The following is an 18,314-nucleotide window of genomic DNA, read 5'->3' as shown; positions in this document are numbered from 1 at the left end:
TTTTTATAAGTTCTAAAACTTTAAATTTTAAAAATCCATCTTAAATGTAACAGTATTATAAAACTCCTAAATATGTGCTTGTTTTGAAAACAATTACTACAATTTATTCAGAATTTTCCATATTTTCTTCATTGATACAGGATACCATAATCGTTGTATCTTGATGTTTAAGCAAAAAAAATGTATTTATATTTGGTTTTGATATTCCAGTTATATACAATTTATTCCAAATCATTGGCAATGTAACATTCTTTAAATCCAGTAAAGAAAAAAACTTTTAACTTGGAATTAAAATCTTTAAAATAGGCACCATGTGATATTTGTGACCTGTACACCATCTACATGGTTTCCACATTTTAACCTACTTTAGTGGGCTAAAATCAATAAAGTACTTCCTTTCAAGTCATGCATGGTAAACTTTACTTCTCCTTTGACAAGTTTATTGTGTTTCTGATAAGTGTTTGCAGAACATGAATAAAAAAAAATTAAAAAAATTGTGACAAGATACCAACTTTGTACATTCCAAGTGTAACAGTATATTTACATGTTTTTTTTATTAAATTATATTTATTCACCTAAAATATCCAGTAATATTTACTGCTGAAGTAAAATCAATCCAACGAGCATTGGTACAATGATAAGAGACATAATTTCGATTCAATTTTCCAAAGACTCTTTACATCGTTATCGGGAAACAAAGTGCGTTCTAACGTCTGTCAAATCTGAAATCGATTTTGTCAAGTCATTGGGCATTTATTTTCACACAGGATCGTATGTAACATTATGCACATAGGAAAAATAATAGACCCCCGGTGGATTCTCTTTGAAAATTGTATTTTCCTCTTTTAAACAAGACGAAACAAGTCTACAGATTATGTTTGCTAACATCCCGTTGGAAACAAAAACGATGTTTAGACCTAGTATTTTGTAAATCAGGCCGTAATGGCGTGATCACATGTTAGTCACATGTTTCACGTATGACTGGAAATTAATAGACAAACAATTTTAATTAAAAAAAAGGAAATAACTGGACTTATGTTTCGTGTGAAATGTAACGCATAACGATAACGTCATTTTCTAACTGAATTATTACGAAGAACAGAACAAGAATGTAAATCCTCTCTGATTTACCTGTTTGAACATCTCGCGAGAGTTCATATTTGCATATTGTTATAAAGAATTCTATTACAACAAAGCAGATTACATCATCTAAAATATGCGTTACGAAATCGGACTCCAAAGTCACGCCACTGTTCTCACACCTGCTACAGAAATACTTATAATTCTCAGCATTTTCTTCTGACTATTCTTATTGGTCGATGTTCTTTATTTTTTGAAAGCAAAAGTTACGAATTTGCCAGTGACGATTATCTATAAATCAGTCCGCGTTATGCTCTTCGGAAGCAAAAAGTAACGCGAGAAACGACACAAAAATACGGTTGTAGAATCTTTGAAATTCGTATATTTCAATTTTTTTCTAGGGAAGAGTAGCATACACTTGTATGAAGATAAAAATAATGGCATCTTTAGATGTAGTTACAACTTTTCTTACTGTTATTCACATTTTATCACTTTTCTATAGTTATAGGAAACGGAACCCAATAGCAAATTATGGTCCATATTCCTTCTTCTCTAAGCATATGTTCTTATCCCTCTTTTAAATATTCTATGATTATTAGTACCCTACTTAGTCCCCTACCGACAAAGTCGAAGGGGACTTTAGGATTGCACTCTGTCTGTCTGTCTATCCATCTGTCATTCCCGCAAATCAGTTTTTCAGACTTTTTTTCTTCATGCTTGAAAGATATTGATTTTGATATTTGGTGTATTGTTATATCATAGAAACAGCCATAGTGTCAAAAAGTTCGCAGGTCACACGAAGTTGAAATTATAGGGATACAATTTTGGTAGGAAATGTACTAAAATCGGTATAATTGTCAAATCTTGTTATATATATTTCTGGTGACAATAATTCAAATATTATAAAGTTATCACACAAAATTGTTACTAGACTCAAATATAAATAAGAAGATGTAGAATTACCTAATAAGGCTTTATTAGTATATAAATGGTACATTTCAATTTTATTTTAGTAGTATAAAAATTGGTTGTGCTCATTAAATTTCAAATGGGCCCCAGAAAAAACATTTTAAAGGCCCAACAGTTAAATTTAGTCCCTATCTACATAAAATTTTTCGAAGATCCTCTCTGAAATAACTATATCATTGGATGATTACACCATTCACAACACTAGATCTATGGACACATTCTTGTTTTTAACTAATTTTCTTTTTCAACATTTACTTTTTTCAAAGATCTTCTTTTAAACTAATTAATGAATTTCAATTAAACTCAGAGAGAATGATGTTTAGGGTATATTGTACAAGGATCTAGATTTTTGTTCAACTAATTTCGATCATTTTGAGATAACTTAAAAGTTGGTGTCCTTTTTCAAACTAAGATTGTCAAAATCGCATTGCTGAGTATGCTTATACAGTTATACTTGTAGCATCAACAAACTTGTTTAACTGTTGCATAGCATTTACTTCAAATTTTCCTGCCATTTTCATAAAAATCGTTTAAGAGCAATTAAGGGCAGTCAGGAGTTAAAAAATGAAATGATTTTAATCACTCAAAATGATAAATTTCAGACATTGCTAACATTTCTTTTGATTTTGAATCAGATGTTTTTCGACAATTCTAAAACAAGCAATTCCAGACTCATTTCTGGGATTAGTTTTGTTTATCAAATTCACAGGAAATCATCAGCTTTTTAATTTTCATATGACCCCAATTTTTGTTTGTTTGTTCATATAATGCTATTAAAAAAAATATGATGTCATCGTCTGAAGACACATTTGGTTTCATGACAATTACTTTAGTTTAAGTGAATGTATCTCTTTGAAGTTTTTGAAGAAAGGTTCAATACTACAAAAGGAAGGTTCAGATTTATTGTGGGGATAATTGTCTGAACCGTTTAGAAATTAGGGGCCCAAAACAAGCATTTTTCTAGTTTCAGAATAATTACTTGTGTTAAAGTATTTTTATTGCTCTACAATTGTATCACAATGTTTAATACCACAATTCGAATGTTGGGATTCATTTTAGGTGTTATGGTGCCAACAGTTAAGTGGCACTAGCTGCCAAATTCATATTCACTGATTGACTCAGATTCTTGTACTGAAACTCAAAATTACTTTTTGACAAATATTAATGTCAAAATCCAATACAATCTGAGTCTTTGTGACAGCTGGGAACAGTTTATCTAACACTATATCGTGTCCTGGTGACAGTAGAAATTTTCTTTATCAGTAATAAATGTTGGTAAAGAAAGTTAGATGCTTTTAAAGTGTAAACATATTACTGCAATTTCAATGGGTATATTTTTTCTCAATTTTGATGGGTCAGTTAAAATAGCTGGAAATTTCTTATTTTACACATATAGTGCAACTAGATTATATGATACCTGAATGTAGGCAAATCATATGATATGTATGTGGAGTCCTTTAGGGCACTATACCCCCTCCTGTTTGATAACTTTGAAACAGATGAGATCCCCACCTCTCAACCATATACATTCATGTATTGGACTAAATAACTAATCAAATGAAATATAGGTGAAGTCCCTATATAGCTAGGGTCAACCACCATCTCCTGCTTTAAAACTTGGAAACAGTGGTTTCTCATTTATTTTATATAGATGATTGTTGGTTTTCCTGTTTGACCTAAACTGTCATTAACATTGTTATTAACATAAGATATAATAGTGTTGTTTTATTGTTATTAACATAAGATATAATAGTCTTGTTTTATTGTTATTAACATAAGATATAATAGTCTTGTTTTATTGTTATTAACATAAGATATAATAGTGTTATTTTAGATGAACATGTAGTGAAAATATCAAATGAAAATAAAAAATATACAAATGTAAAAAACATTTCTTATCAAGATTGTGTAAGGCACTTCTTGATACTTATATTATAACTGTTTTCTCATTATACAACTCTAGGCCAAATATTACCATACTTAGACATCATTGGTGCCCAGTTAATGTTTGGCTGATATCATGGAACTTTAGGAGCTATGTTTAAAGTGACAAAATTGATAAACATGAAACTGGTAACCTCAGTTGTTTTATTTATCATGTCTCAGGAATACTGAGCTTTTCATACTGTTTTAAATGTTTTCTTCATCATGATGACTTAAACTATGTGTTTGTATATTTATGTTGGTGTAATCAGAATATTTTAATCTTAGTGATTTGTATGTTATTTTTGTAGATATCAATGCCAACCAGAAACTTTCATGTGAGAGACTGTTTATAAGTTCTACTGGTGTTGATATCTTGTCTAAATCACTCCAACAGATATCAGCCATTCGACTCATCGTGGTCACAGATTTACTTATTCTAATGGTTGCAGCACTAAGGCTTGAAGATAAGGTAATTAAAAACCATTCAAACAGGAAAACCAACAATCATCTATATAAAATAAATGAGAAACAAAAAATACCTATGAACTACAAGAACAAATGACAAATACTGTACATCAGGGTCCTGACTTATGAACCACATCAACAAACAACAACTACTGTACATCAGGGTCCTAACTTATGAACCACATCAACAAATAACAACTACTGTACATCAGGGTCCTAACTTATGAACCACATCAACAAATAACAACTACTGTACATCAGGGTCCTAACTTATGAACCACATCAACAAATAACAACTACTGTACATCAGGGTCCTAACTTATAAACCTAATCAACAAATAACAACAACTGTACATCAGGGTCCTAACTTATGAACCACATCAACAAATGACAACTACTGTACATCAGGGTCCTAACTTATCAACCACATCAACAAATAACAACTACTGTACATCAGGGTCCTGACTTATGAACCACATCAACAAATAACAACTACTGTACATCAGGGTCCTAACTTATGAACCACATCAACAAATAACAACTACTGTACATCAGGGTCCTAACTTATGAACCACATATACAAATAACAACAACTGTACATCAGGGTCCTAACTTATGAAACACATCAACAAATGACAACTACTGTACATCAGGGTCCTGACTTATGAACCACATCAATAAATGACAACTACTGTACATTAGGGTCCGAACTTATAAAGGTTTATAGCAAACAAATGGTTTAAATGTTTTAATTGGTACCAAACCTTCACTTTTACCTGAAACATTACCGTTACATCACAACCTAGAAAGACACACTGTTGAATATCAATTGAAATGGCTGACTCAATCAAAAGACATATTCACAAATACAAGTGAACATACACTGAATAAATTTGATATATGACACAATGGAACTACAAGTTTGTATTGTCATCTTTCTCATTGTATTTTTTAATTAGTTTGTTTTTGTTGAATTTTAAAGAACTGTACTCCCCTGTTTCTGAAAAGGGCACATGCAAGGCTGCTTACAAAAGTTGTATTGACTTCACCATTTTATTTTCATACTACTGCAAAAAAAATGCATTCATATTTTGGCATCAAGTCCACATCAGTGTCATCCAAACCCTTTGGTTTTCGGACAACAAATTTAGTATAAGTTAATAGAAATCTATGAAATTTTATGACAAGATTTATAGCCACAAAAGGAAAGTTGGGATTGATTTTGGGGGTTATGGCTCAAACTGTAAAGGAATTAGGGGCAAAAAGGGGGAAAACAATGGTTCTTGGTGAGTAGACAATTACTTGTAAAAGCAGTGTTAGAGAGGTAATCCAAGTACAAAATTGTTAGGACTACCTCCCTTTCACTACTTTTGAATTATGTTTAAAGAAATGTTGTATTGTCTGAGGTGATTAGCTGTCAATTTATTTTAAGAAGTTACTATGAAGTGCTGATTAAGGAATATTGATTTTGCCATGATAATGTACGTCATTTTCCATTTTAAGACTTTTATGATATATTTAAATGGGTAATTATGGTTGCAAACTCCATTGGAAATTTTGAATTTGAGATTATGACCATTTCTTGACGAAAAGATTAGTTTGTTTTAAGAAATAAGGGAATAGGGAATGGGGTGAAAACAATTATGGGAGGTATTTTTTCTCATTTCAGAAAATAAAAGAAATTTTCTTCAATTATTTTTAAATTTTTTTTTGGCAAAAAAAGTGGGGTCAATACATAACAGCAAATTAAAGTATATTGTACAATATTTTTTTTATTTCAGTCTGGTCTTACACAAACAAGTGCATCTGAAATTGATGATGAATTGATACCAAATACATGTGTGCTTATTAAAGCCTACATGACATTGAAATGGACAACAGAAACAATCGCAACCAGTGCACAAACAAGTTCCATGTAAGTTTTGCTCTCAAATTTTTATTACCTTATGAAAAACAATGATACTGGAGTGAAGCCCTTTCATCATTTATTGCCAGAGGTGAGAAGAGAGTAAATAACCTCAGTTGTTTTAATGAACATGTCAAGCCGCCATTAAGGGCATACGATACAGTTTTGCTCCTGTATTTACAAGTTCATGAAAATTTGCATATAGGCTATTTTTTACCTGATTAAATCAAATATGAAATAAAAAATATACCTTCATGTGCTACTTTTTGAGTAAAATGAGGTCGAAATTTTGTATATTTGCTCAAAATTCAGATTTGTGGCTGTAATTTCTTTTTCGAAAGACATAACTTTTTTGTTATAAAAGATAAACACAAATTGTTTTTTGTTAAATGATCGGTAATTTCTGCATTTTATAAATATCCTAAAAAATATGCAATTTTTTATTCAAAAATAACTCATATTTATCAAATGTTCATGAATTGAGGAAAAAACGTAATTTTTTGCTGCATGTTTATCAAAATAAAAAAAAATCCTCTATTTACAGTTTCATAAAATTTGGTTCACATAATCTCCTTGCAAAATGAAACTAAATGCCGCTTTGAAAAATTGGGGTCCATGAACTCGTTTTCAAATTAAATCAGTTTGAATGATAAAAATCAGTCGAAAAATGCATCTTTTCCCGATATGTCACAGTTTGACGTCGCGAAAATAACAAATTACGTTAGCAACGTCGTTACCTTCCCTGTAACTGTATCGTATGCCCTTAATAAACAATCAGTGATTACCATATAATGAAAACAGCTACAATTGAATATCTTTCATTCAAGTACATTTGTTTGTATACATACACATTGTTTCATTTTCATAATTCCTCTTGTAAAACCCTTGATTCTTGTTCTTCAAACCTTCACCCTTACAAAGAGTACAATGAACAGATATGCATGACAAAAAAGTCCCCTGTCTTTAAGTTTATTGTTTTCATGACAAGTTACAGATCAAGTTTTTTCTGGTGTTATGATTTTAGCCAGATTTTTTGTCCTTTGACTAATAAAATTCACTAAAATAATCAGTTTCAGCATGTTTGGTCATAATTGATAATGATAATTGGTATATAGGTTTATCATGACAAGTTACAGGTCAAGTTTGAATTTCAAGTCGGTCTGATGATTTTGTGCAGAGTTATGATCCTTAAACTTTAATAGAAAATTCTGTCAAAAAAAGTGTTTAATATTTTTTTTGCTTGAAGATATATATATAGATTCTTACATTGATACCAGTGGATTATCGGATTTATCCAATCGAGATAGTTAAATTATCAATTTTAAAGTTCGAGCCGCCTCTGCGAGTACTTTAAAATTAATTTAACTATCAAGATTGGATAAATCTGATAATCCACGAGTAACTATGTAAGAATCTGTTTCTCTAATGATTAAAAAGACATTTTCTTTTTTTGTTTACCGAAAATCCCCTTCGAGTGCCTTTCACATTGCACAAAGTTGTCAATTTCATTAACACCTGTTATCATATTTTGGTTCATCCAGTCAGCCAAAAAGGTCATGACCCTTAAAATCATCCAATGATCTTCTGAGATCACCAGCAACCACATGTGATTAAATTTTTTTATACAATGGGTTCGAAAAGGGATAAATTTCCATAGAATTAGAGAAATGGTATTAAATCATGAGACCTCATATTGTGTGTTGCTTCTCTTCCTTTCACAATAAATGTCTTTGTGTCCTATAGGTACAATGGTCACATTTGTCATCCTTGCTTATAATTATTCCGTATGGGTTATTTTGGGAGGAAAACCGGAAAAAGGTGTCTTGATATGTCTGTCTTTGGACTGAATTTTAAGTCAGACTAGACTTCCTGTTTCTATTTTTCTGTATACTTTGAACATACATGTATGACTATTTAAACATACATGTATGACTATTAAAACATGTATTTGCTATCTGCTATCATTTTCACATTTACTATTCACAGCGGTCACAGAGTTTATTAAACAGTAGTGGTCCCATGTTCTTAAACTTTCATTTGATACAAAATTACCCACAATTTTTTTTACCTATTGACAAAATTACAGCTATGCATTTAAATCCATCTTTTATATTCAAGAAGCAATTTCAAGCATATGCTCACTGCAATGTTAATTTTTTATTTAACAAGCATTCTTTGAATATTGCATTGCAAAACATAGTCCCCTTCCAGTTAAAAATTCCGCTTCAGCTTAAAGTTTTTTATCAAGGTAGTTTTTGATGAAGTTGAAGTTCAATCAACTTGAAACTTAGTACACATGTTCACTTGATATGATCTTTCTAATTTTAATGCAAAGTTAGAGTTTTTACACCAATTTCACGGTCCACTGAACTTAGAAAATGATAGTGCTAGTGGGGCATCCGTGTACTGGGAACACATTCTTGTTTAATATTATGTATATGCATCTACACTGCTCTTCATTATTTGAGAATTTTCTGGATTCTCTCCTGACTACAAGACAGCACCCAGCAAAAACAGTGGACATGCATTATAAAGGAGGATTTTGTTTTAACAATTTTAGGGAGTTTAATGTGAGACAGTTGGCCTCCTTGGAAATAGGACCAGGATTAGGTGGTATTCAGTTCAAGGGAGGTAAGTACATGTTTTTATACCCCCGCTTTCAAAAAAGGGGGGTATACTGTTTTACCTCTGTCTGTCATTATACCCCCGCTTTCAAAAAAGGGGGGTATACTGTTTTACCTCTGTCTGTCATTATAATCCCCGCTTTCAAAAAAGGGGGGTATACTGTTATACCTCTGTCTGTCAGTCTGTCCTTCCGTCCATCCGTCAGTCAGTCAGTCAGTCCGTCCCATGAAACTTTCGTCACACTTTTCTCAGGAACTAAACATCCACCCTTACTGTAATTTGGTATCAACATTTATATATGTCAGCCATACCATGTGATGCGTTTTCAGATTCATTATTCATCTACTTCCTGTTTACCGAACACTTACATTTTTTCACACATATTAACAGCCAGGTTTGAAACTTTCGTCACATTTTTCTCAGGAACTACAATACAAGGATTTCTGAAATTTGGTTTCAGGATTTATATAAGTCAGCTATACCATGTGATGCGTTTGCGGCGAGGTATCATCAGTGAGCAGTAGCTCGCAGTTTCACTTGTTACTTCTGCTTGAACTTGGTGGCTGTCATGTTTTAGTAATTTTAGCTGACTATGGATTTGCATCTTTCCTACTGTTGAAGGCCTTGTAGTTGCTAGCAACTACATGAATTGGTTTCTGATGATACTTGCCTCTTTGGCAATCATACCTGTGACATTAGTATCCTCCTCAAGAAGTGTTGTAAAGAGAGAGTAATTTCCAATCGATCTTAGCGTTATTTAGCTTATTAAAAATTGACAAAATTGTTTATTCTCGGATACAAAAGATTTTAGAAATTTAGATTTCTCTTCATTTTCTTTCATCAATTTTTTTTTTTAAAAGAAAATACAACAAGATTAAAGACACCGATGGAGTAGTTATTAAGTAATCACCAACCGCAGTCCTTATCCCCACATCAGTGTAAATTAAGATTAAATGTTTTTGTTAACATTTTAAATACTTTTTCACGATCATTAACAATGTATCCTTTTCAATATCTTTTCAATATTTTCAATTAAGATTTATTTATAAAAATGACATTGTATTTATCTTATATGTTTTATATTGTATGTATATCATGTATATGTTGTACTTGTTGGAAATAAAAAAATCAAAAGTTAAAAAACAAAAACACCAAAAACCAAGAATCCTTGATTATCAATAAACTTTTTATCAGAGATAAAGGTAGACACTCGTGGAAATATCATGTCATAAATCAATACAATGGTCAGTGACCTGAAATTTAATTACACGTGTTTTGTCAGATTAACTCTTCAAGCAATCAAATGCCGGAGGTTTTAACATATGGGTATAAGTTCCAGATAAAGAAGAAATTTTGAATGCTTTGGTAACCTTGGGACTGTAAATTTATTTCAACTCAAACGAAATTTGGACTCATCGTCTGGACCATCTGAAAAAAATTGACTCATCCAAAATTTCGAGTCAACCGAGTTCGGAACAATGAGACAACGAGAGTTAACTGTAGCCAATTTCAATAAAACAATGCAATTGAGTTTTAGTGAAATCATCAAGATAAGGTATTGTCAGGACATGAAATGATCTGCTTTATTTACACTCATTATAAAATACCTTTCAATGTTTGAAATTGCAGAATTGAAGTAGTAACATAAAGGATACTCATTTGATATTTATATTGATATAATAATGTTTAATTTAACATTTGCATTGCAATGCATTGTCCTGTTGTTAGATTTCAAACAACATAATGAATGTTAGGGTTGATGGTCATTGAAACCTCAAGTTCATAATAAACATATCTTAAGATGTTTGTTTTTAAGGCAACCAGAACATGACTATCACTGAGATGTTTTTGAAGGGAGAAGGAGGAAATCAAGTGAGAATAAAGCTTGCCAAAACTGGATGCATGGATGAGGACCCATGTGCTACATGGACCATAGCAGTGTTGGGACTTGCAAGATTTACAGCTGAATTATTGTATCCTTGATATATCTAATTGCATAGTTATTAAAGGAGGCATTTCGGTTTTTTTTTATATGCATAACTACTGCAGTTGAAGTTTATTTTGAAAGCTTAAGTTTATTTAACATTTGTCAAAATGTTAAAAAGAAGCAATTTATTTGTCTTTAAGTTTCGTCAGTTGACTACTGACGATACCAGATTTTGAGCTGATTTTTGATATGTGAGACTACCATCATGTTTGTGCTCACACATGTTATTGAAATTGCAGACGTTTGTGACGGGGCCTTTCGTGTCGCTTTAACACATCTAGTTTTAATTTCATTTAGTTTGGAAATATTTCTTAACCAATAAACGATCATGTTGCTATGTTTACACCTAAAATGACATGTGTTAAACTACCAGTATTCTTTATAGAAGCACAGTTGAACATTGCATAAAACAATTAATTATTTGATAAAATGTACATTTTTTAAGCATGTACTAAATATGTTTACTTCCACATATTTAAAAGTTAGATATTTTTAAGTTTTTTTCATTTCACAAAAAATCTTACTATTAGAAACCTGCATTGAAATGTCTTTCAAGTAAACAATTTTTGACAGATATTTATGAAATTTATATAAAATGTTTATATCAGCCAATATCTCAAACTAGTTTGAATATTATTTATTAGGAAGTTTATATCAATAAAGTTTTTGAAGAGTGCCAAACCTCTATTTTTAGCTCACCTGACCTGAAAGGTCAAGTGAGCTTTTCTCATCACTTGGGGTCTGGTGTCCATTGTCCGTTAACTTTTACAAAAATCTTCTCTGAAACTACTGGGCCAAATTTGACCAAAATTGGCCATTTATAGACCTGTTATTTCCTAATGTAATGAAACCAATATTTCTCCTGATATCTACATGTACGAACAGCCTAGTAAATGTCTCATGGCATATACCACAAATGGAACTGGATACAAGTATAAGAAAACCAATCATGACCTTTACCAACCTGTTACTATATTGAATGACTTATATACCAAACAACAAAGTGACTTGAGCAAATATATACCAAATATAAGTCCTTTACTGTCGTACTAAAATACTATTGCCAGTTGACCTGATGCTGCTTCTAAGATATATGTATTTTTTAACCAAGAATCTATTGTTTTGCTGTCTCACGGATTTATACCAGCACTTCTATCATTCTTTGAATCTATCTATGTTAACAAACAATAGGATAAAAGAAACATTTTATTACTTCTAAGCATGTGTAATTTCACAACATATATACATATTTACATAATCAAATTACAACTTGGAAAAACTGGGGACTAACAGCTGTTTGACACTTTTGAAATTAAAATTGAGTTATCCCCCTTTTCATATAGATATAAAATTAAAAACTTGGGGGATGAGATACAAAGGCTAATTTGTAGAAATTGTATCGAATTGGCCTACCAAAGTATTATTTAACTGAACAAACATGTGATTTAGTAAGAATAATTTAAAATATATATCAAAATAACATCAGTAAAGGCAAACAAAATTTCATAAACTAGAATAGTAAAAATTATACATAAGCATATGTATAAATAGTAAAAACAAAAGAAATTCCATACGTAAGTATGGAAAGTAAGAGCAAGTAAACCATATTTAGGCATTGATGATAAGCAACAAGAAATTCCATACGTAAGCATGGAAAGTATTTAGACGTAGAATTGCCATACGTCAGTATGGACAATAAAATACTAAGTTAGTTCACACGTCAGTATGAATATAATTTATACAAAATAGAGACATCTTCAGCATGAAATAAACTAAAGTAACCCATACGTCAGCATGGATAGTACAATGCAAAAAGAATACATACGTCAGCATGGATAGTAAAAGGCAAAAAGAATCCATACATCAGCATGGATAGTAAAATATAAGAGATCTATACGTCAGCATAGATAGTAAAATATAAAAGACTATACGTCAGCATAGATAGTAAAATATAAGAGATCCATACGTTAGTATAGATGATAAAATATAAGAGATCTATACGTCAGCATAGATAGTAAAATAAAAGAGATCCATACGTCAGCATAGATAGTAAAATATAAGAGATCCATACGTCAGTATAGATAGTAAAATATAAGAGATCCATAAGTCAGTATAGATTGTAAAATATAAGAGATCCATACGTCAGTATAAATAGTATAATATAAGAGATCCATACGTCAGTATAGATAGTAAATATAAGAGATCCATATGTCAGCATAGATAATAAAATATAAGAGATCCATACGTCAGTATAAATAGTATAATATAAGAGATCCATACGTCAGTATAGATAATGAAATATAAGAGATCCATACGTCAGTATAGATAGTCAAATATAAGAGATCCATATGTCAGTATAGATAGTAAAATATAAGAGATCCATACGTCAGCATAGATAATAAAATATAAGAGATCCATACGTCAGTATAGATAATGAAATATAAGAGATCCATACGTCAGCATGGATAGTAAAATATAAGAGATCCATACGTCAGTATAGATAGTAAAATATAAGAGATCCATACATCAGTATAGATAGTAAAATATAATAGATCCATACGTCAGTATAGATAGTAAATATAAGAGATCCATATGTCAGTATAAATAGTATAATATAAGAGATCCATACCTCAGTATAGATAATGAAATATAAGAGATCCATACGTCAGCATGGATAGTAAACTATAAGAGATCCATACGTCAGCATAGATAATAAAATATAAGAGATCCATACGTCAGTATAAATAGTATAATATAAGAGATCCATACGTCAGTATAGATAGTATAATATAAGAGATCCATACGTCAGTATTGATAGTAAAATATAAGAGATCCATATGTCAGCATAGATAGTTAAATATAAGAGATCCATACGTCAGCATAGATAGTAAAATATAAGAGATCCATACGTCAGTATAAATAGTATAATATAAGAGATCCATACGTCAGTATAGATAATGAAATATAAGAGATCCATACGTCAGCATGGATAGTAAAATATAAGAGATCCATACGTCAGTATAGATAGTAAAATATAAGAGATCCATACGTCAGTATAGATAGTAAAATATAAGAGATCCATACGTCAGTATAGATAGTAAAATATAAGAGATCCATACGTCAGTATAGATAGTAAAATATAAGAGATCCATACATCAGTATAGATAATAAAATATAAGAGATCCATACGTCAGTATAGATAATAAAATATAAGAGATCTATACGTCAGTATAAATAGTATAATATAAGATATCCATAAGTCAGTATAGATTATGAAATATAAGAGATCCATACGTCAGTATAGATAGTAAAATATAAGAGATCCATATGTCAGCATGGATAGTAAAATATAAGAGATCTATACGTCAGTATAAATAGTATAATATAAGAGATCCATACGTCAGTATAGATAATGAAATATAAGAGATCCATATGTCAGTATAGATAGTCAAATATAAGAGATCCATACGTCAGCATAGATAATAAAATATAAGAGATCTATACGTCAGTATAAATAGTATAATATAAGAGATCCATACGTCAGCATAGATAATAAAATATAAGAGATCCATACGTCAGCATGGATAGTAAAATATAAGAGATCCATACGTCAGTATAGATAGTCAAATATAAGAGATCCATACGTCAGTATAGATAGTAAATATAAGAGATCCATACGTCAGTATAAATAGTATAATATAAGAGATCCATACGTCAGCATAGATAATAAAATATAAGAGATCCATACTTCAGCATGGATAGTAAAATATAAGAGATCCATACGTCAGTATAGATAGTAAAATATAAGAAATCCATACGTCAGCATAGATAGTAAAATATAAGAGGTCTTTACATCAGTATAGATAGTAAAATATAAGAGATCCATACATCAGTATAGATAGTAAAATATAAGAGATCCATACGTCAGTATAGATAGTAAAATATAAGAGATCCATACGTCAGTATAGATAGTCAAATATAAGAGATCCATACGTCAGTATAGATAATGAAATATAAGAGATCCATACATCAGTATAGATAGTAAAATATAAGAGATCCATATGTCAGTATAGATAATGAAATATAAGAGATCCATACGTCAGTATTGATAGTAAAATATAAGAGATCCATATGTCAGCATAGATAGTTAAATATAAGAGATCCATACGTCAGCATAGATAGTAAAATATAAGAGATCCTTCGTCAGCATAGATAATAAAATATAAGAGATCCATACGTCAGCATGGATAGTAAAATATAAGAGATCCATACGTCAGTATAGATAATGAAATATAAGAGATCTATACGTCAGTATAGATAGTCAAATATAAGAGATCCATACGTCAGTATAGATAGTAAATATAAGAGATCCATACGTCAGTATAAATAGTATAATATAAGAGATCCATACGTCAGCATAGATAATAAAATATAAGAGATCCATACGTCAGCATGGATAGTAAAATATAAGAGATCCATACGTCAGTATAGATAGTAAAATATAAGAAATCCATACGTCAGCATAGATAGTAAAATATAAGAGGTCTTTACATCAGTATAGATAGTAAAATATAAGAGATCCATACATCAGTATAGATAGTAAAATATAAGAGATCCATACGTCAGTATAGATAGTAAAATATAAGAGATCCATACGTCAGTATAGATAGTCAAATATAAGAGATCCATACGTCAGTATAGATAATGAAATATAAGAGATCCATACATCAGTATAGATAGTAAAATATAAGAGATCCATACGTCAGTATTGATAGTAAAATAAAAGAGATCCATATGTCAGCATAGATAGTTAAATATAAGAGATCCATACGTCAGCATAGATAGTAAAATATAAGAGATCCATACGTCAGTATAGATAGTAAAATATAAGAGATCCATACGTCAGTATAGATAGTAAAATATAAGAGATCCATACGTTAGTATAGATAGTAAAATATAAGAGATCCATACGTCAGTATAGATAGTAAAATATAAGAGATCCATACGTCAGTATAGATAGTAAAATATAAGAGATCCATACGTCAGTATAGATAGTAAAATATAAGAGATCCATACGTCAGCATAGATAGTAAAATATAAGAGATCCATACGTCAGTATAGATAATGAAATATAAGAGATCCATACGTCAGTATAGATAGTAAAATATAAGAGATCCATACGTCAGCATAGATAGTAAAATATAAGAGATCCATACGTCAGTATAGATAATGAAATATAAGAGATCCATACGTCAGCATAGATAGTAAAATATAAGAGATCCATACGTCAGTATAGATAATGAAATATAAGAGATCCATACGTCAGTATAGATAGTAAAATATAAGAGATCCATACGTCAGCATAGATAGTAAAATATAAGAGATCCATATGTCAGTATAGATAATGAAATATAAGAGATCCATACGTCAGCATAGATAATGAAATATAAGAGATCCATACGTCAGCATGGATAGTGAAGCAGGTTGAAACCATTCGTTAGCATGGATTGAAAAAGTGTATTCCATACGTCAGCATGGATGGTAAAAACATAATTTTATACAAAAAGGCAAGTGTAGACAATAAAGCGTAAAAAACCCATACGTCAGCATGGCTATAATATAAACAACAGAAAAACTCAAACATATGCATGGATAATAAAACAAAAATAAACATAAAATAAGTAATAAACAACATAAAATAATAAGAAAAATATAGTGTTAAGTTTGTCTATGAAAATTAACTAATAGTTTCTATCAAAATGAATAGTCCCCAGAGGCACTGACAACAAAGGCTATTGTAGGGGATGGCGGTGGGTGATGAAATTCTGAATATAAATTTTCAAACGAGAACTATGCTCTGCACATGAAAGGAACAAAGAGGTTTTGAAATCTGAGACGTCATGTACAATGAACCAGAGTGAGGCTGGAATAACCACGTGGATGAAATTCTTTGAAAGGGGCACCAGGGGGTAATAACAGCTATAAACTATAATTATATACATAATTGCCACAATCATCATAGGGGTATAAAGTTTAAAATGTAGATTTTGCCTTATAACTCTGAAACCAAAGCATTTAGAGCAAATCTGACGAGGCATTAAATTGTCTATTACATCAAGATCTATCTGCCCTGAAATTTTCAGACAAATCGGACAACCCATTGTTGGGTTGCTGCCCCCAAATTAGTAATTTTAAGGAAATTTTGCAGTTTTTGGTTATTATCTTCAATATTATTATAGATAGAGATAAACTATAACAGCAATAATGTTCAGAAAAGTCAGATCTACAAATAAGTCAACTTAACTAAAATTGTCAGTTGACTCATTAAGGAGTTATTGCCCTTTATAGTCAATTTTTAACCATTTTTCTAAAATTTTAGTATTCTTTTAAAAAATCTTCTCCTCTGAAACTACTAGGCCAAATTTAACCGAACTTGGCCACAATCATCATTGGGGTATCTAGTTAAAACAATGTGTGGTGTGACTCTGCCAACCAACCAAAATGGCTGCCTTGGCTAAAATAGTACATAGGGGCGAAATGTAAATATTGGCTTATATCTCTGATATAACATTTTAAACTATATACCCAAATGCATTGTTTAAACAGGGTCCCAGATAGCTTCAACTGGATGAAAAAAGTAGTGTAATTTTAGAACTTACCCAGAATTACTGGAATAAGAAGCGATTAGGTGTATCTGATCAAAATTTGCCACAATCATTGGAATATTTTGAATAATATTATTTCATTACTGAAAAAATAGATATTTCAGAGATTTTAATACCTTTTCACTGATTGAACCAAAAAGAGGTTGGCATCTATGGATGTTGTTTAGAGTCTTGAGTATAAAAACATGAGCCTATTTTATTTTTGTTGTAAACTTTGCACAACTGCCAAAATCATATGGAATTTCCTTAATTACATTTCCAGATGGCCAATTAATGAAAGCTTTTTATTCCCAGAACATCTAATGGAATGTTGTCAGTATCTACCCCTTCAGCAATATGTTAATCAGCTTAGCGAGTTTTGTGATGTGAACGAGTCGTCCCTCAAATTCATGCTAGGAATGGCTTATTTGCATTTTGAGTAGGTTTTCATGCAGAATAAGTGAAAAAATCTGAGGCATAGTTTTGTCGCTTCTGTATGGTCAGTTAAAGGGATGAAAACCAGTATAGCTTGTGTATGGTCAGTCAAAGGGATGAAAACCAGTGTAGCTTGTGTATGGTCAGTTAAAGTGATGAAAACCAGTGTAGCTTGTGTATGGTCAGTTAAAGGGGTGAAAACCAGTGTAGCTTGTGTATGGTCAGTTAAAGGGATGAAAACCAGTGTAGCTTGTGTATGGTCAGTCAAAGGGATGAA

General features: G+C 31.0%; 1 protein-coding gene across 1 annotated transcript in view; it reads left to right on the top strand.

Moving 5' to 3' along the window:
* Nucleotides 1-18,314, top strand: part of LOC134683337 (nuclear pore complex protein Nup160-like) — a 252,121-nt gene that overhangs the window by 138,430 nt on the left and 95,377 nt on the right. The window contains exons 18-22 of the mRNA XM_063542579.1: nt 4,284-4,444; nt 6,222-6,355; nt 8,907-8,977; nt 10,788-10,944; nt 17,886-18,041. Coding sequence (XP_063398649.1) covers nt 4,284-4,444; nt 6,222-6,355; nt 8,907-8,977; nt 10,788-10,944; nt 17,886-18,041 — 679 coding nt within the window. The remainder of the gene's footprint in view (nt 1-4,283; nt 4,445-6,221; nt 6,356-8,906; nt 8,978-10,787; nt 10,945-17,885; nt 18,042-18,314) is intronic.

The sequence above is a fragment of the Mytilus trossulus genome, chromosome 9, assembly GCF_036588685.1.
Source record: "Mytilus trossulus isolate FHL-02 chromosome 9, PNRI_Mtr1.1.1.hap1, whole genome shotgun sequence".
In the NCBI taxonomy this organism is placed as follows: Eukaryota; Metazoa; Mollusca; class Bivalvia; order Mytilida; family Mytilidae; genus Mytilus; species Mytilus trossulus.
This window is presented reverse-complemented; position numbering and strand designations above follow the sequence as displayed.